Source organism: Chelon labrosus, assembly GCF_963514085.1.
Source record: "Chelon labrosus genome assembly, chromosome: 14".
In the NCBI taxonomy this organism is placed as follows: domain Eukaryota; kingdom Metazoa; phylum Chordata; class Actinopteri; order Mugiliformes; family Mugilidae; genus Chelon; species Chelon labrosus.
Genome location: NC_140347.1, coordinates 21,489,487 through 21,510,300, shown reverse-complemented (window position 1 = coordinate 21,510,300; position 20,814 = coordinate 21,489,487). Strand labels below are relative to the sequence as shown.

Below are 20,814 nucleotides of genomic sequence, written 5' to 3'. Positions count from 1 at the left end.
TTCAAAGCTGCAGTGAGTCTGCACTAGGAAGAGCTCAATCCAAGCTGCTGTGGCCAGACCACAAAACAGACCAGAACATACAGGGCAGATTGCTAATCCCCTGGGAAGAGCTGGGGGAAGTTGCTTGGGGTAAAGAACATCTGGTTTCTCTGTTCACATGGTTTCCACAAAGGCCATGACCTTGGATTGTGTGTAAAAAAGGAAAGCGAGTCAATGGCACGCCTAACTGATATGAGATAATCACTTTTTAATCTTAAATTGTACCAAAATCTGAAGAAAAAGTCCCTTCTAGGACTGTAACGTCAACTTATAGATCATGTATGTGCTATAACTAATTATTTTCATTACTGATGAACAACATTTCAATTAATTGTTTAATATTAAAAGGAAGGAATGAACTAGTGGCTTCAATTATTCAATGCTCCAGGAGGAAAAGGTGTCATTCCCCAAGAGTAAGCCAGCAAATCGTTGGTTTTCTCCAATAGCTGCTGAATGATGGGTATTCAAGTGATTTACTGTTACACTTGGTCACATGGGAGGGACTCTTACGTATTTGAATTGATTCAGAGCAAAGACAATGCCAACAGACAGATGATGGAAGTACGTATTGAACGGCAATGTCATATGGAATAGCTTGTGACAAATGCAGCGCCAGGTTCACTGCAACCGGGGAACAAAACACCAAGAGTTGTTCAGACCATATTGAAGCAGCAGGGGCAAAATACGCCGACTTTTATGTCCTAGTATGGGCCAATCTCCAAAAGAGCAAGGTCCTCCACTTACCATAATGTAATACAACAAACATCATCACTTATTGCAATATAGTTTGTAAGAAAATAAAATTATTTTGGGATTGGACCCTTGATGCCTGATATATTTCAAGAATCATTTTCAACACTACCTTAATATGCAACAGCACACTCTTAAACTGAGCAGTAGGGGACTTGTATTGTTGTGGTTTTTGAACCAAGAAAATCTAGTCCCATGGCATGTATTCAGTCGTAACAGCATTAGCAACAACAGCACATTTTATGACCAGCCTCACTGTGCAAAGTAAAAATCAGCTGCTGAACAGACTGAAGCTTTGTTCTACAGCTCCAGAACTCGAGGGCAGGCCTGCCGTCCCATGGGTTATCACCCAGCAGCAACAGCGCTCACTGAATGCAGAGTTATGGCCATTCAGAGGCAGACGTGTGGGAAGAAGCTGTACAGGACAGGAGAGGAATGATGTAAGGGTATGGAGCGTTAGGGACATGCAACTTAATGATTCCTTCCTGTAGGTGGAAGGTCAATGAGACACACTGGCCCTGTTTGAGTGTTCTTTTGCCAGTATGCTGCTGCCTTCGCGCTTGCCTTTTCTCCCCTTTTGGTGCAGAAGCAACATCATGGGAGAGCACAGTAAAATAGCTACAACAGTCAGGCTAAGGCGAGGTTAACTTGATCAGACAGAACCAGCTCCCATACTCGGCTCCCACTGGAAATTTAGCTCTTTCACAACAATGCTCTATACATGGTTGCAATGTAAAATTAACTTTTGTACAAACTATTTACGATTGTGCATTTTGAGACTACCTATGAATTTTGTCGGCTTCTAAGCGAATTTATGATTCCTTCCCAGACTTTTATAATTGGGCCGTAGTTTCTAGTTTGACTGGTTCATGATCTGTTGGTCCATATTGGTGAGATCACGTCAGGCCACTGAGAAAATGTTTTCACAATTCTGTCTTTGCAGCTTTTAACTTAGATGACTCTTTCTTAGTGTCAGCTGCCCCAATAATAGTCATTGTGTCAAAGAAGTCACTAGAGTGGCTGCATTGTGTTAAAACAGAAGACCAAAAAGTTTGAGTTTAAAGAGCAATATGCATATCACAGCATATCACCAACATGGCGTATCGTCTAAAAAGGACACTGTTACAAGAAACAGTGTCAGAAATATAACATTGTACTATCCCAGTCTGTTGTTTTAAATTCTGTATAAAATAACAAAATAAAACGACATAATACGCTGCACATATTGGCTGACACCGATTAGCCACAACATTAAAACCACTGACGTTAGAAGTGAATAACATTGACCAATACAATGTTCTGCTGGGAAACTTTTGGACCTGCCATTCATGTGGATGTTACTTAGACACCCACCCACCTAGACCAGACCAGACACCCCCGCCCCATAGCAATGACACTCCTTGATGGCAGCAGCCATCCCCAGCAAGATGCAGCCTGACACAGACACACACACAAAAAAACGGTTTAGGAACAACAACAAAAAAAAACATGAAGAACAGCACAAGGTGTTGACCTGGCCTCCAAATTCACTAGATCCCAAACTGATCAAGTGATCTACAGAGACCCCTCCCCTCAACCCATAGGATCCAAAGGCCCCCACTAACAACATTCTGTTGACAGACACCCTCAGAAGGCCCATGTCCATTCTCTGATGAGTCACAACTGTTTTGGAGACACAAGGGAGACCTACACGATATTAGGAAGGTGGTCGTAATGTTATGCCTGATCGATGATGTTTATTTATAATTCATTTAGGGTAATAAGGTTGCCAGGTAGTGTTCCCTCAGTGTGGTTGATTCAGTTAATCTTGAGAAAATGTGCAAATTTCTTTCCCAGCAACCAAACGATTGATTGAAGTGTAGGCAGAATATAATCCAACCAATATTGTCTTATTTTGAGTACAGCCCTAGATTTTAGGTATCAACAACACAGGAAAAATATGTTTTCCCACCTCCATCCATTATGTGATCAAACAAGCCTTGTTCACTGTGAGATATAAATGTCCTATTCACCTTAGGCTTTGTTAATCCCACGTTATCATCCTACAACCTATAGTCACACTTACTGCTGTTGTAACAACCTACACTCCTCTTGAGATGCTCATTATTCCTCTCAAAAGAACAATGCTTTACAGACCTCAAGTTCTTAGGTACTTAGAGCCCTCTGCTGAACCCCCCCAAATCTCTGTAAAACAGTGAAAAAAAGTCAAGAACAACCTTAACAATAGTCTGATAACATACTCTCCCTTAGCTTGGAGCGTCCCTATCTCCACCTCATAAAAACTTTATGCGGCCAAGCTCTTAAAACTCCGACAAGGAGAGCCCATTTCACCAGCTGGGAAAAGTTCAATTTCTCTCCAGAACCTTCCGCAGAAAAAAAAAATAAAAAAAAGTTTACAAATGCTGCTTGGCAGAAAAGGGAAATCCTATTAAACCTTTCAGTGAAGCTTCCTATAAATAATGTGAGGGAAGTGTATCAAGTCACACACGTATACGTCTGCTAAAACAGAGCTCAGTCCACTTCCCCAAAAAAGCTATTGTTAGCAGACAGCAGATGCATCACTGTCACTTTGCGAACATAGTTTGGAGAGCAGAGAAGATATCTCAGCTCCATAAAACCACTTCATTGTCTTCACTGTCATTTTGGATCTTTGAACATAGACGTTATTTAAAAGCAACATTAGTATGTGACCTAACAGATAAAATAGCTTTAAGCACAAAAAATAAAGCTGCTTAGCATTTTCAAAGGTCTTTCAAGTCATATCTGCAAGAAAGAAAGCACACAAAGGACACAGAGAACAACTGGAAACGAGTCTCACCTCTCTCACAGGTACTATCCCAGAAGCCAGTCCCGGTACAGTCGCAGATGAAGCGGTTCCATCCCTCCTTACATACCCCGTTGTTCTTGCAGGGGCTGCTGTCACACTGTTTCCCCGTCACCTTGCTACATGAAGACTTGATGCCCGTCATGTTCTGTGACTGAGCTATCTGCCGGATGTCCTTACTGCGTCCATCGATGAACAGGTCCCGGACACAGCCCACGTAGCCGTAATTGAGCATGGCGGTCCAGAGCTCAGTGGGAAGCACCAAACCCACCCGGCTGTCTGGTAGACCACCCAGATAAAGGTCCCCCTCCAGATCCAAGATCTCATTTTCTCCACTGGCTGTAAAAGGGGTCCGGCGGCTGTTTACTGAGATGATGCCTAGGCGAAGAAAAAGCAATCACGTCATGTCGACTATTAAAATAAAAATAAAACAGCTGGTGGATTGAAACATTACTGCTTGTTTTTTGTTGATATTTTTTCTTTCAAATCAAGGGTCATATTGAACTGTTTAAGTGATGTGTCATATTTTGCTGGCTGCCGACAAATAGCGCTCGCATCTGCTAAATTCCTAAAATAACAGAAACCTCACTGAACAAAGTGTCATTTATTTCCTTCTATTACAGTGCTAGGAAGTTCTCAAAGAGACTGACAGCACTCTTACCAGTCATCATAGTGAGGCCAGAGGTCAAAATGATGGATTTTTTTGTAATTTTGTACCCGAAAGTTCAAACAAAGTGGATGTGCACAGGCAGCAAAGTCGTGAAAGAGGCTGACAGGAATAGCACAGCTCACCACTCTTTGCTAAAATGTGGTCTGAGTGGGTGGAGGTGCAAGCCTATGTTTGGCAGACCAAATTGCACTGATCACCGGCTTCGTAACACTCTCTTCAAAGGAACAGAGTCGCAAGACTACATAATGGAGGCAGAAAAACAGTCAGGGAAAAGTAAGCTGGCATCCAACAAAATAACCACACCACTGGCACAGGGTTGTTGCGTGTTGCTGTCTTCAGTAGCATGAACAACAGCATTTCTACAGGTTGTGTCTAAACTAGACAATTACATTCCAGTTTCCTCACAGGGTTAAATCAGCCAAAAATATATCATTCCTTTATTAAAAGTCACTAATAATGTATGCAAAATTACACACTGATCTTCAAATATTAGATGAAAGAAAAAACAAAGCAATAAGTTAGCTTTCAAATTGCCTCTATCTGTCAAGTAAACGTGGCAGATGAAAAGATCATTTTTCCCACAAATCCGAATTGAGCTTGTCTGAAAACAATGTTAAATAAGTTCTCACACTACGTTTAATTCACCTTGCAGGAGGACAGAGAGATCCTAGCAAGCGTTCATTGTGGGCAAGAAATCGTATTCACTTGCAACTCCTATTAACATTTCACTCAAGCCACGAGTGTGATTATGCCTGTTCTTAACCATCCCTCAGTCTGGTATCCATATATCTGTCTCATTCCTCTTTTTCCCCGTGAAAATCCTACTTTCTACTCCGCTATCGCACTGGGGGCTGTGCAGGTGATTAATCAAAGCAGCGAGCTCTGACACGCGGCTAAATTGGCTGCTCTAACCTGATATATAACACAGGCTGTAACGCCGACTAACACAGCCGAGTTCTCTGGAGGATCTCCCCTAATGCAGAGATTGTGCCGGGCTTGGAGCTCAAGGCAACAGAAGTTCCTAACCGCTTTCTCTAATATAATCTTCGTCTAATAGTTTCTGTGTATTTGGCCATGTTTTGAGGTCAGAGGACATGCGGATGGAAGGGGGCGACGGGGAACAGACGCAGTAGTTATTTAGAGAGAGGTACAGCTTTATCCTGACAATAAATCATTGTTGATATTAATAAATCAAGGAAGTTTACATTGTCCTGTGGTTGTGATGCAGGAGAAAGTAGCATGCTCATAATTCAAAGCCTTACAGATGATGTAATCCATTGTGAACTGTATTGTAGTACTGTAGTTTTTTTCTTCATTTCAAATCTAGCCTAAAAGAAAAATTGAACACATGAAACTCAGCTACGTTATTGATATTGTAGAATATGTATATATATTGTAGTAGTATGATATTTAAAGGTTTAGCTGGTAATTAGCTGTGCATGTGAGTGTGATTTGTTGTCTGTCTCTCTGTGTTAGCCCTGCGATAGACTGGCGTCCTGTCCAAGGTGTACCCAATGACAGCTGGGATAGGCTCCAGACCCCACCCCCTCGACCCTTCACAGGACAAGTGGTTACAGAAGATGAATGAATGAATGAATGAATGAATATTGAACATTGTTTATACAGCCATGCTAGCAGTTCTGCAGGGTTACGTTTTATCACAGAGGTGCTTTGAGATAAATATTAACATCACAATGACAACATGCTAGAGGAAAAGTCGGGGAATCAGTGTCTAGCATTCACCCTGTGGGGACCATGAATGTCTGTACAAAATGTCATGACAACCCGCTGATTTATAAATAATTACTGGTTGCAGGCTTTCAAATCTATAACCCTACAGCTTTAGGGTTTCACTTTGCATATGAGTTAATGTCAGGGTAAAAAAAACTGTTTTGCAATTAAAGGCATTAAGGATGGAAATTTCTTTGCCATTATTTTTTGACATTTTAGAAACCAGGCCACTATTTATCTCGGCAGAATTCTTAAAACAATTCTGATATGTTACCCGAAATTAGTTATACCTCCCACTGTATTTTCGCATTTGTTGCACACTTGCATTCTTTTGTCTTTCGTTTTTTTTTCTTGCTCTGTTTCTGACAGCGTGTTAGTTGATGTGCCAGCTCTCTGTGCTGTGTAGCCAAAGGCAACATGTCTTTAATTGAACCAATTTCCTGATTGAAGACATTTTTTTTCATTTTGTGTGCTTGTGAGTCTGTGGGGAGAAAGGGAAAACGGCGACATTAACGAGACCCCAGCGCATTCCCAAAGCACAGCTCTGGTCTGAATGTAACAGCTTTTACAAACTGTGGCAGTGACGTTCAACATCTTTGAACCTACTTCTCCTCCTTTTTCTCTCTTACCTGAGCGACCATCTCTCTGGATATCCACATGGTGCCAGGCCCCATCGTTAACCTTAGCCTGGGTGGCCTTGACCTTGATGGTCCCGGAGCCCATGTCCAGCAGCAGGTATAGCCCTCCATCCAGCAGCTCCACCGCAAAGAAGTCCACCTTGTTGTTTTTCTGGCCCTTGGCGTCCCGCCGGTCCTGGGGTTTGCCGTGTGTGAAGAGTATCAGGCCGTTCGGTTCGGAGGTCTTGAAGTCAAAGGAAATGGAGCCAACGCGTTTGGTGTTCCACTTCGGCAAAGCAAGGTAGGAGTCTGGGGTCTCAAAGTTGATGGGGTCGAGAGTGGGAACATTTTCACACTTAAAGACTACATCGCCCTGGAGTTTCATCTTGGGGTCAACAATGCGGGCAAGGCGGGAGAGCTCCAGGCGGATATCATTGTTCTTGTACACCACCTGGGGACGACATGAAGGGGAGACTTGTCATATACAGAATACCTGCGAGTGTGGAGATGATCATCACTTTGGATAAAGTATAACAACCTTTTTTTTTTTCTATTAATTGTTGGTTGTGTTAAAAATACTTTTTATATTCATACATGAATGAATTGTGCTGCACTGCAAACTGTAACATGGCAGGATCATAAAGTAGTATTAATACATATTGCAGATTCGAGGACAGCTGGATCGATAAAACTAATATCTTCTGAGGTTTGTTTCTCACAGTCATTTTCTATTTCAACTTCAATTTAACCAGCAATATCGTACACAAATGCGTGACTGCATTTTCGTTCCACCAGGCGGGTGAAGTGTGAGATGTGATGGCTAAATTATTAGCAAGTCATTCCGCATGATGTTCAAAAAGACCAGTCTTCATGAATCGAGGGTGAAACCCCATGGGAGGATCTGTGGGCGCTGTGAGAATATACCCAATATCATACCTATTTACCACAATAAATTCACACCAACCCCCTAATCCATCAAAGTAGAAAGCCGCTCCACATTATAGGAAAATACAACAAAATACCAGAGAAAAGGGGAGCAGAATGTTGTCAATTGGAATCCATTGATGCGGAAAATTAATGTTTTTTTTTTCACTCTTTTTTTCCCCCCTTTCTGCGGAGGAAGACGGGCTTTTTCTGGTATATAGGGCAGTGTGTGCGCAGGAAGCAGCAACACTGTTAGGGGGAGCACAGCTGTCAGCAAACAGATTTTACTGCTGTGGGATTACTGATAATCCTGGAAGATTTGACAGTAAATCAACACAGGTGACCCGAGCGCAGGGGAGGACTGACGACAGGAGTAGAGAGAGAGAGAGAGAGAGAGAGAGAGAAAAAACAGGGGGAGAGACGTACAAGCTGGTGAGAATAAGGGCAGCATGAGGCGAAGGAAACCGCGCAATAAAGAAGACATGTCAGGAGGCAAACAGAGTAAAAGAGGAAGAGATCTAAAAGATAAAATGCTCTGAGGCCAGTTTTGTGTATAGTCGTGTGTGTGTGCACAGTACAAACATAGTGATGTAGCAGTCAATGCGGTTAATGACCACATTTAATCTCCAGAACGTGATCACAAAATAATACTTACACATACGCACTACCAAGCTTTGTTAATCTACTGGAAATTAACTACATATTTCTAATTCGGGTAATTTAACTTTAACTAAAGTAAATGAGGCACCTGCAACAGAGCATATGAGCTACACTAACAGAGAAAACAACAGGAAAGGTGTCTGAACTGAATTCAGGTGTAAAGGTTTTAATATATACACTGCTCTACATAATACAGGATAAGAAGTTAAATCTTTATGCATGCAATAGTACCAGTGGGCATACAAATAAAGGTATGAGGGTTTTGTATGCTACTGCCTATGACTCGGATGTATCTCTAAATAATCAGAAAATAGTGGAAAATGTTTTTTTTTAAGCCTGAACAGACACCCTCAAACCAATTTATGAGACAGGTATATTTCAAAGGATTCATACAATTTATAAAAACAAAGTTTTGAATTAGCTGGAACTACGGGAAGATTTTGGCAATTGTGCAAAATAACTTAAACAGAGTACTGATGGTTAAATTATGAAATTATGATGAACCTGGGACGGTTTAGAGCAGGTTATTCCACTGCAATGTTGCGGCGGCCCTGTTTTATCCACCGATACCGATTTCTTTGATGTTTTTATGTGTTTTCCTCTGAAGCCAAATACCTTGCATTTCACTTTCTGCACACTTCCGGACTTCTCTTGGGCAAGAGAACAAACTGAATATTACATGAAAAGAGACGGAGAGAAGAACGACGCTTTAATGCTGCTCATTTGCAATGGAGAACTTTTTTTTTAATGGTGCTGTGATGGTCACTGAGCCGTTCTTAGATATAAATCGCTCAAACTTGCCAAAGTTTCAAGGCACTCTGTCTCTGTCTTTGAGACAGAATTCTCCCTGGGTGTGGACAGAATAATTAAGCTGTGTGCTTCTCCACATTATAAGGTCTCCGTCGGAGCTGCAGTAGGTTGGTCTTGAAAATGAAAAACGTACCCAGGTAAGGCAGTGTTATTCTAAGACATACTAATGTTCCAATCAACCGTCCATGATCTGTTTTGGGATTATGATTTTTTTTTCAGTCGCGCTGCAGGCTGATCAATAAGTTAATTGAAATGATGTTATGAAAGAGGAACAAGCTACTGCTATATGTGCCTTATTTTTTCCTTTGTTATGGCTGTACTTTGTTACGCTATCCTTTGGCCTATCAACAGCCTTATGGAGCCCATTCATAATGCATGCACAGGGGGACTGTAACGACTCCATAAAGCAGAGATCTTCCATCTCGGCTCCAAGATGGCGCATCGATCGTAAGACTACAAGGAGACGAGCAAGAGAACTACGGGAGGATGAAAGTGCGGAGTATGAGGACGGACACGCACATATACACAATCTCCCTCCTCATCTACTTCAGATCAGTGCTGCTGTCTTTTCAGCCCCAGCCGCAGCTGCTGATTTAGCCCCGGTGTTAATGAAGGAGCACACACACACAAGCGGCACACACACACACACACACACCCACACACACACACACACCCACACACGGTGCTCATGAAGCTTTACAGAAGCTATAGCTTTTTATCAAACATACAACAAAAATAATATGGTAATATATTCAACTGTGTGAGCCACATGATATACTATGCACATACAGATAGTTTGTCAAACGCACACACACAAACACAGTCAGGCGTTCTATGTAACATGAACCTGCTCATGAGCTGCTTCCACTTTTACCTCCAGAGCCTTCAGACTTTTACCTCCAGAGCCTTCAGGGTTACACCACGGGTTACACCTGCAATAGTTCACCGCTCACTTCCTTCAGTTTAATTTAGTTAGGTATGAAATGATACCCATTGCCTGGAGTGACAAGTCAGAGAAACACTCAAATTTGACAATATATACATACCAAGTAGAGAAGGTGGGCTTAACTTTTGTACTCTTACACGAAACATGTCGCACTTAGTACTGTGCACGCACTGCACAGACACATTGTTAAATTCAGTGCTTACCAAAAGGTGATTTATTTCTTTAAAAAACACAAGACATGTGTTTATTAACCACCATCTTGTTTTGAGCCCACTACTGTCGCACCACATGCCCAATCAAAAATGCGTAACAGATTCTTTACTGAGTCATCTCTAAAATAAGGCCTTTAGGTTTTCTTGATATTTCAATCCAGTCCGCCGAGTCATCTCTCAAATGCTAAATCAATTATTCACAGTGAGAGTGTGCAAATGTTGTCCTTAACTTAAATACAACTGAAAGGTCAACCCTTCCAAATCTAAAATACTAGTAGTAGAGTTTACTACCTCCATCAACTGCTGTGTCAATATCTTCCCAAATGCTAAATCGAAAACATTTATAATGACAATCTACTAAAACAGTAGCAGTGCGAGTCTACGAACGTTAACCTGATACCACAATCAACCTCTATGTCATCTCTCAAATGCTAAATTGAAAACATTCGTAATGTGTCTAGAAATGTTTTCCAGATACTTCAATCAGTCTGCTTTGTCATCTCTCAAATACTAAACGTAAAACGGCAGCAGAAGGGGGTCTATTAATGTTCCTGATCCAAGCATTGGCTGTGTTTTCGGTCTGCCCAGCATAAAGTTACACTGACATCCTTGTTAGACTACACTTCAAAGAGCGTTAATATTATATGTACTGATAAATACCGCTGCAGTATTAACCATATAGGGAAAATGTGATTTTAACTTAGCTGAAGGTGTTTAAGCAGTTGGACACGAGTCACCTTTGTAAAAAAATTTTTGGTTTTACATTTTATTTTGACCTCCGGAAAAATATGGAAATTATATAAGGTCATGATTGTGTGATAAGGAGATTAGCCTTAGCACAGTGTGTGTTTAATTTCCTGTAGAAAGTTAAGAGTGTGATCATCTCATAAGCTGTGTAGTAATTATAAGACTGCTGACTGCAGTGAGGTCTGTCAGTCTGAAGCAAGGCGTTGTGAACTTCATGTCCGTATTACGTTCAGACGTAGGACATTTTTCATTTAAGTAAAGGTTTTCCAGTAGCTTCAAAAAAAGCTGTGCTGACCCACAAAGACCTCAATTAAGCTGCGCTCTTTCAAAAGTATGAATTACAAAATAGTCCTAATGTTGTCAATGGAAAGAACACCATTGCTTTCATATGCTATCAGTTATCATAGCTTTATCTGTGCTCCCCACCAATGACTCTTAATTTAAAAATACCTTTCAGCAGATTTATTTTTGTCTTCCCATAAAATAAAAGGTCCAGAGGTAGCTACAGCCTAGGTTCACACATTGTGTGTCACCCAGAGCAAAATCCTACAAACAAATATTGTTTACCAGTGTTACAGCTTAGCCTACAGGGATTTAAGGGTGAAAGGTGAAGGCTTCCCATGGATGTCTGAGATTTGTACACATCCATCACTTGTGTGGTCCTCTAAGGGGAAATAAAAAAAAAGTAAAAGAATTAAAAGGACAGGATGACATTTGTATTTTTGATAGAGGGGAAAACAAGCACTCCCTGAACCTACTGTGATGACTAACACAAAACCAATGACGACAATGTTCCTCTCAAAGGCCAAATATTGGTCTCTTGCCACTTCCCCTCTTCTTCTCACTCATCATTTTACTCATTTCCGTCCATTATCAGTGTTTTTCTAGTTTTGTCTCATATCCACTGACCCTCACCTTACCTGCACCTATCTCATCTTCTCCCAACCTTTTTACATTGCTCACTCTTTTTTACCATCACATGCATGCTTCCCTCTTCATTACTCATCATACCCTTCGTGCTCTTCCACCTCCTGCATGCAGCTCCTCCTCTCTCAACAGAGATGACACTGCATGCTCCAGCCACCCCCACAGCCTGACACAAGTTGCCACTACGCAGCTCTAGTGCCGCCACGGGTGCCCCGTGATGCCGGAGGGAGGGGCTTGATGGAGGGAGAGTTGAAGGAGGGAGGGAAGAGGCTGCAGAGGGCACTGACTGTATGGCACTGCAAACATCAGGCCAGCCAGAGAGTGAGACGGGCGGCTGCCCACTGGCTCATCAGTCACGTGATACGCTGCGGCCCACATGGCAAAACACGAGCGTGGGTGGGACATGTCTGTATTGTGAACGGATGACGTCCCATGTAGCCTACAGGCGCAGAGGAGTGCAGCAAGGACTCGCCAAGAGAGGGGCTCTGCACTCAGAATCTCTTTTCTTATCAGACATCAAGAGAAACAGAGGTGTCTGCAGTGTACTTTAGCTTAAAAAAAAAAACAACTCATAACAAACATAACGAGACTTTTACGCACCAACATTCTTTCTTCAGAAGCATTTCAAAGTTTTCTAACCAGACATTGCAAATACACAGTCAGACAGAAATACTGACACACTCTGATCTGAGCCATGGGCCAAACTCAACTGAATCATTCTGGGTATGCTGAATACAAAGGATGAGGTGGAGGGGGAAGAAAGGAATTAATATGGTGTAAGAGACCAACAGAGAGGCGGAGAGAAACAAAGAGATGACGCACAGGGAGCACGTGTAGGTGAGCGTGTAAAAAGAAACACATAATGTGCGCTTAATGGACAATCAAAAAGATCTTATAATTAAAAAAAAACAAATGAAGGGGAGATCACAGGGACAGTTGTGAGCAATTTGCATAGTCCTGGGTAACAGCTGGCATCACGCCTGCTTAATGAAACAACATATGATGAACCGTTGACGATCACACCACACTACCACTATCCAACCATATCGTGAATCACCTCCATGATTCTGTCTACCCAACACTCTCACTCAACTCGTGCTGAATCATTCAGATAATATTGGCAACACGTAATAGATACAACTGCCTTTGCATCACAGCAATTTCCAAACCACTTATATATGAATGCATTTGCTTGAGCAGTTGTTTGAGGGGAAAAAATAAAGTTTTTTTTCCAAGACTGACAAAAGTTAGCAACCGGCTGATGAATACAAATGAACATTTAGCGGCTAAAGAGCCAGATATTTCCCTCAGGAAGAAGTGGAAGCCAAAACACAGCTAGAAGGAGAGTGAATATTGGATTTGCAACGCATTTCTCAGGTTGCTAGAGACAAGACTCCAAATTAATCCTAATGTCTGGATGTGTAAACAGGCAACCGCTTTCTAATGTGCAGAAATTTCGATTTTAATAGGCCAACAGCAGTAAGACGGTTTGGAGTTTTGCGCCCAAAATAACTGATCAATCCTGCTTTGACCATTTTAGTATAAAATCTATACCGCAGTCAGTGTGAATGTGTTTGCTGATCTACATTCGTCAGTCAATTAGTTTAAGATGTCTGAGGGAGCTTTCAGCAGGCTTTAGCACCATTACAAAACAGCATTTGGGGTTATTAAAGATGGATGTATTAATAGGAACATATTAAATATTAGCGAACTAAATGGAAGCATACCTTGGGAGTGGATAGAATGTATATCACATTAAGCTCATCATTTTCGCCTATATACTGCAGTATGGGTGAGCAAGCTCCGGTAAGAATTAGTTCAGCACTTGTGCGAGAACGAACTGAATCACCACATGCATCAATACACACAACAGTGGCCACATAACTCGGTCAAACAGCTTTCTTCAATCCACTACTTGGCACAGACTAAACCACCAGTGGTAAAGTCAAACACAAACTAATTGTGTGTTTACAAATGAATAATGAATTACTTGGCAAGACACTGATGTATCTACATGCTTTCGAGAAAACACAGTGGATCCAGGAAGTTTTCACTGATATCCATGATACATTTAAACCGCTCCTGTGTCTTGAAGCCCCGATTCCCTAAAAGCCCAGCCTTCTTTGGTTGGTCAGCTGGCTAAATATTTTCTTTTTTTGTCAACAGTTTAGAGCCTGTGTTCTGCAAAGCTACCAGCTAGGTGGACATTATCTAAATATCTTGCATATTGGTGCTAATATGTAAAGCTATAAAGGCCTGGCAACAAACGATAATGATGTGCGGACTGCAGTTTTGTCCCAGCACATTCGTCAATTCACAGGTTGCACAGAACAGTTAGTAATGCAATTAACATTCTGATTAATGTTAGTATTTCACATATTGTGGAAACACTCAAACCCAAACTCTGGGGTTGATAGTGTGAAGTGACAAAAACTGGAGTTCCTTAAATGACCACTTGAGGCTGGCTTGAAAAGTTAGTCAATGTCCATAGCCGTCCATTTTCAAATGCCCAACTTTACAGCAGACATAAATAGGGTTACAGCACGGTACAACCCAGTTTTGGTCTCTGTAGGTAATTTCCTTGTCCATAAAGCTGTACAAGGGAGAATATTTATATAATTCACCCATTAAATCTATATCAATGATGCAACAAAGGCCACGCTCACTTAGAGTGACAGCTGTGTGACATGTTTGTCCATCCTATACTGTCAATTAGTTATACCTGTTAACCATTTCATCTTTTTAGAACACGATTTGCTTTAAATAAATGTTTATTTAAAACCAGCCTATATCGGGCATCGTTATATCATCATTCCCACATATTTGAGAAATAAAGGCAATGTATGACCGGGTGCAGGTATCTAAATCTAAATCCTGGAAAATAATGTGTGCAAAACTGTGGCAGGTGGATGGTTTATGCATGCATGTGGACTTGGATGGCATCAGAGCCAAACTGTTCTCCCTAGTAAACAAGGTGTTTCAAACAGACCAGGAGTTGTGTTGTCTGGATGAGATTGCAACTTCCTTTAGTGTGGACTTTGGGATTTGGGAACTTTGCAGACCTTTACTGCGTCTTACAGGCTAGAACCTAAAGTTATGTTTGTGCTTTAGCTGTTTAGCTGAGTTAAGAGTACCTATAAAACAACATACAGCTGGCATACCTGCTGTGCACTACTGGCCCAACTGCTCATTTATGTTTCATGCTGTGTGCAAGACTGGCTACCATAGCTGTCAAGAAATGAAAATCAACAAATCCTCCTATGTTGCGTAAGAAACAACATTAATACACATTTTCATGAAATACAGTACCTTCAGAGGGAGAAGTTTCAAAACAGGGTGTACGTTGTGGTTTCTTGGGCTATTTTCCTTGCTCCACTCCACGTACATCTCTAATGTATTTTGTTCACCTCTAATTCCTTGATGACAAACCCAAAGAGAGAGGCAGTTCTCATCTTTGTTTTATGAGTCTTCTAAATCAATACTGACAATCAATGAAGCATATGAGTGAAGACAGAGTTTTCTTGGAAATTTGGGCAAAGGTACAAAAAAAGCTGGGTCGGTGCAGGAATAAACGTCTGGTACCGTAAACAAGTGTCTGTGTGGGTCATAGTAGTTTCAGTATGGATGAGGGATGTATCAGCCACTGTGGTAATGGCTAGAGGACAGCAGCCTGAGTCACTCAGCTGAAACGTCCAACAATGCAGACAAGGTGACTTTCCCTTAGCCATCACCCAAACTGGCTGCTTGTGTGTGTGCATGTGTGTGGGTGTGCATGTTCGTGACTGTATGTTGGACGCTGGCCCACTAAGCTCGCCAGCACATCACAGGATTTTACTGGCTCTTGTCAAAATTGAGGAGAGTGTGATGGAACAGCCAGCACGAGAGGGTGGGGAGGGGCCTGCAAGAAACACGGCTGCATATTAATGCCCCTATCAACAACTAAACATATTGTGAGGGGGTTTGAGATGACACAAATTAAAGAAAAAAAAAAGAACATCAGGTCATCTCAGTAAAAAAAAAATGTCTTTTTAGTACGCCCATCTGTAAGTGAACTCATCAGTTTCTAATGTAGTGACATTCAGAGCTAATTCTGAGTTCACTTCAGTATCCAAGTAATTAATCGTCCTGCTATGTTTACTTGAGTATATAATGAAGCTTTTACAAGCACTATTAATAGCTAGATCTCAAACTCAGCAGCCACCTATTTGTGACAGTCATCGCTTCATGGCTGCGGCCTTCACAGTATTTTTATGAAATTTTAATGAGGTGGTAACGTACTGTGTATCACAAGATTGTTTTGCCAGCTGCTGGCATTTCTTTGGCTGACACATGATCCTAGTTAGAAACTTCAACCAGTTTCTTCGCAGGATAAAAACACAGAGGATCAATTAACCGCTACAGTGTTGAATGTCTTCATTTTATATGATCCATCTGTCGCGCTAAGAAAAGCTGGAACAAGGGGCTTCATGGGCTAGATTACATCCTTACGCCTGGCCGCTATAACTGCTGCAACTACAACTGCTGCCTGGATCGTTTCAGCAGCAGCTGACAGGGGTGTAGCTCAGCAAAAAACCTGCTTTACTATTCCACCTTAGAAATCTGTACGAGCCTTAACCAGCAAACTATGAACAGAAAACCAACACGTTACTAACCCCAGCTCCAAAAATACATTTTATATAGTTGTATAAAATCACATGTTGTGAACACATAAAACATAATGATATTTCTGAAAGTGCCACTGAAGTGCAGATATCTTTTTTTTTTTTTTTATATATATAGCTCTTTACACCATCCCTTTGTTATCATTACTTGCTACAGAATAAGTAATAGTGGGCAAAATGTAAATAACAGGGTACTTAATATATTTCTAGGCTCTACTCACAAGCTGAAATAGCTCGCCAATACATTATAAACGTCCCGAAACAACTGCACTTCTTTCTTATTTCATCTTAAGTAAATATTTCTTTCAGAATGCAGCCTATTGGGAGGCGTTTTAGCAGCACACTCAAGCTGATGCAGCAAATTACATGTGACAGAAGCAATTTTGGGATATTTTCTCACACACAAACTGCAGAAAGTGTTATGAATTAGATTAAGCAGGAGAATATTGAAAGTCTGATAGTTCCTCTGCCAACTCAGCAGCTTTAATTGGTAATGTAATTTATATTTTATTTCTCTTTCTCCTGCCTTTCAGAGAAAGTGTGCTGATTGTTGTTTTTGTGTAGTCCAAGAAAGTAGCTGCACGCCAGCACCATTCCTGAAACACTGACAGTATTTAGAGTGAACATTCCTCATGCTATACTGAGTTGGAAGTACACCCATCATCTATCTGTATTTATCTGAGACCGTCCTACCTCTCTGAGGCAGCCCATGAAATTGTTGCTAACTGGAGATCCGGGCAGGTCAGCAGTGCTGGGGCTCCCACCCACGTAGAAGAAATCATCGGAGCCCAGCATGGTGTAGTCTTCCTGGGTGTAGCCAGTGGTGGTGAGGATCCCATCAACGGAGATTGTCACCTGTTGAAGGGTAACACATAGCCAAAGCCAAGCCATTACACTCTGGGATTCGATCCAGTGCTGTGTCTAACACACACCACCTTCCATGGTCTGCATTCGAAATGAGCTACTTGAGCTTTTCTTTAGGGTCCACTCTGTAGGTTGGTTTCTCATTTACAGAATCATTCGGTACCTTGAAGCGATTTTGGATCAGACAGCGTTTGGATCTTGTTAATGGAATTTTTGCCATAGGATTCACAGGACAGGTAAAGAAAATATGGCTGAGGCATATTTTCTTTATCTTTGATGGGGGTAAGAGAATGGATTCTAGGTTTGGTTTTGAAACTTCAGGTTGGGGGAGGGTTAGTACAATGTTCAAACCAAGGACAAATTGATTCCACTTGTCTTAGGTTTCGGGATTTATTTGTAACTGCAGACACACATTTACAGTACACACATGTGAACGCACACAAACGCACGCACGCCTTCACTCGTACACGCACCCGTTCTCACACCAGCCGTCCCACGTTCTCCGCTCACTTGCAGACGTCTACATCTATATATCCACGCACATGCAAAACAAAGGGGCTTTTCACACTACATCAATGTGCAAACCAAGGTCATCACTGTTATAAGGCAAATTAAACACACTTAACTGGACGTGTAAGGGAGTAAGTGGATCAATGGTGCCATACAAAGCTGGATCAAGCCACACTTGGTGCAGTGACTCATGCACAATCAAGACCAGAGTCCGTATTCATATACACTCTCAGAATAGCTTATGCTGATCTTTGATCAGGTTTAGCTCAGGTGTCATGGTTAAAATGTCACTGGACCAGACCAATAATCCCAGATCAGTATGCTTATTCTTAGATATGTTATGTATATGGGCCCAGGGGTAAGGTTGATCAAGGTTAGCCAAAACACACAAACACCACTTTCACCAGCATGCTACAAAAACACACACAGGGAGGGCAAAGTGAGTGATAAGGTGATAGGTGGAAGGTGAGTGAATGAATTAGAGTGTTAGTGGTTATTCTGGGTGACAAGATCAAGGTTTTATGAGGTTGAGAGGTGATAGGTCAATGATGTGTGGGCATGCCATGCGCCATAGTGAGTTGGAAACAACTGTCAGAGCTCCCGCAATGAAGGTTAAGGGTTGCCACTTTTTGGAAGTTTCTCTTTAGGGCACGGTGTCGAGGTAACCATCTTTGGGATTGTGGTAAGCTTCTGTCAGTTCTGGACGACAGTCCTCACAAAAAATGGGGACTTTTTGTGTGAAAAACAAAATAAAAAGTAAGTTGCCCTGAGTAAGGCAAAGAAGTCAAATTTTACTTGTTGGTAATCTGCAGTTATGTGGAGGAAACAAAGAGAAAAAAGTAAAAGCCAAAGTGAAAAAAAAACAGGATGGGGGATTGTGGGGTAAAGAAGGAGGTTGTTGGCAGGTCAGGGAGGAAATTGAGAAGAAGCGAAGAAAGAATTGGCTGGTAATACAAACCCATCTCCTCATTTTTTGATAAGAGTGTCTAGGATGGAACTCAAAGAGAACGAATAAAAGAAGAGAGGGGGAGGGGACACACGGCAAACCCAAAAAAAAGACAATAAGAATGATATCTACCAGACAATGTAGTTTGTTTACCATAGCGTGTCCAATGCCTGATTGCTTTCCAGAAAAAGGGGAAGAAAGGAAATCAAAAGAATAGTGAACAAAAAAGGTTGTTAATAAGGATGGACAGAAAACAAAAACCAAAAGCAACGATGAAGAATTAGGATGTTAGTTAGTACATTAGTTGGTTAGATATTGGTTAGTAATAAATAATGACTTTTATCATGGATGAGTTAGTGTTCGGGTGAATTAACACTACACGATTTGTCAGAGAGTCACGACAGTAATAAAGTGCCATGGTGCCATCCTAGCCAAATTTTCTACATCAGAGTCCCGAGAGAAAATAAAATAAAACACACAAGGAGAAGTGCTGCAGGAGTTGGGACTTTCAGCTAAAAATTTGTGTAGGATGGCTTAAATTCCAACAAAACTTGTAGTGTTTTTTCACCTTCCGTCTAACAAAGAGTGCCTTTTAAAGAGGAAAGAAAATGATAGTGAAAGAAAGACAGATCTGTAGAAAAAAAGAAGACAGCAGGCAAGCAGCCCCTGGCTCTTAGTTTATAACCTCCTAAACTGTGCATCATCCTGTTGGGACTTTCAGCTACAACTCTTTACTAACCTGTGAGACAAAGGCTTTCTGTCAGGTAGGGTCAGAAAATCGGCACTTACTTGTTGTGCTGCTCTGAGAACAACGTTAAATGCTGTCTCACCTTGCAGACAAACTAAAGGTCGACCAAGACAATGAACACCTTCACATTCTGCTGCTGGCTCTACCTCTTATTAGTTTGTTACTCTTTCTACAGCATCATGCAGACAGCATTGATTTAAAGCTCCACTCAACAGCAAAACAAGCTCATTTATAATTACATTAGGAGAACGACAAACGGTACCTGCCAAGTAACAAATTCTGAAAACGCCGAACAGATGCCCATTTGATGGAAATGTATCTCTGTCTTTAAAAAGCACGATGATCGTCTGTGCTATAAATACTATGTTAATGGACAGCTCAAAGGCAAACACTCTCCGCCTGGCTTTAAAGTCTATATTCTACGCAAGCAAAAAATAAAATAAAAATCGTTTCTGAAAGCAAGGAGATAGCGACAGCGCCTGATAGAAGTGCCAGCTCAGGGGAGTGTGAAGCATAGAATTATCAGATAACTTTAATTAGATGACACAAGAAACTTGAGTTCAATATGCCAATGAACAAGAAAACACCTAGCAAAAATAACACTTGAATATTCTGTCACTCACATGCTGCAGAACTGCTTTCACCTGTTTTATTAACTGTTCGTTTAGAAGGAAAGACAATGAAATTAAATGAAAAAGAATATTCATGTCACTGTAAAGACAACCAAAAGTAGAATGACATCTGTCTCAGTCATGTTTCTGAACTGTAGCGATGGAATGACAACCAATCAGAACAAGGTGACATTCTTAATGCCAGCTCCCTCTCAAAAGCTCTCGGAAGCAGCTTATCTAGACCAAAACAAAAAAAAACGCCTTCAAACTCCGTCCATCACTGTTACCCCCGATTACCTGTCTCAGGTTGCGTGTCACTTTGATGTCGTGCCAGGCGTTATCATTGAATTTTCCATTGACTGGCTCGACGATGGCCTCAAAGGCCCCGGAGCCCAGATTGATGACGAGGGAAACCGCCCCGTTTTTTAGTGCCAGGTTGACATAGTCTGCGGATTTTCCCGTGTGGAGGAGGAGGCCATTGCGTTGCCAGGTCTTGAAGGACAGCGTGATCTCATCGCTGCTGCTCTGAATGGGGTTCTGGGACAGGTCGTAGCAGAAGTACTCCGAGCCACGGAAGGTGGCCACGTTCTCCTCCCTCGCTGGAATGGAGAGAGACA

General features: G+C 41.6%; 1 protein-coding gene across 1 annotated transcript in view; it reads right to left on the bottom strand.

The window, feature by feature from the left end:
* The window catches only part of nrxn3b (neurexin 3b), a gene marked incomplete at its 5' end in the record, with an annotated part of 269,437 nt that overhangs the window by 189,440 nt on the left and 59,183 nt on the right, over positions 1-20,814 (bottom strand). Inside the window, 4 exons of the mRNA XM_084560987.1 lie at positions 3,608-3,991; positions 6,644-7,082; positions 17,212-17,373; positions 20,495-20,796. Coding sequence (XP_084417113.1) covers positions 3,608-3,991; positions 6,644-7,082; positions 17,212-17,373; positions 20,495-20,796 — 1,287 coding nt within the window. The remainder of the gene's footprint in view (positions 1-3,607; positions 3,992-6,643; positions 7,083-17,211; positions 17,374-20,494; positions 20,797-20,814) is intronic.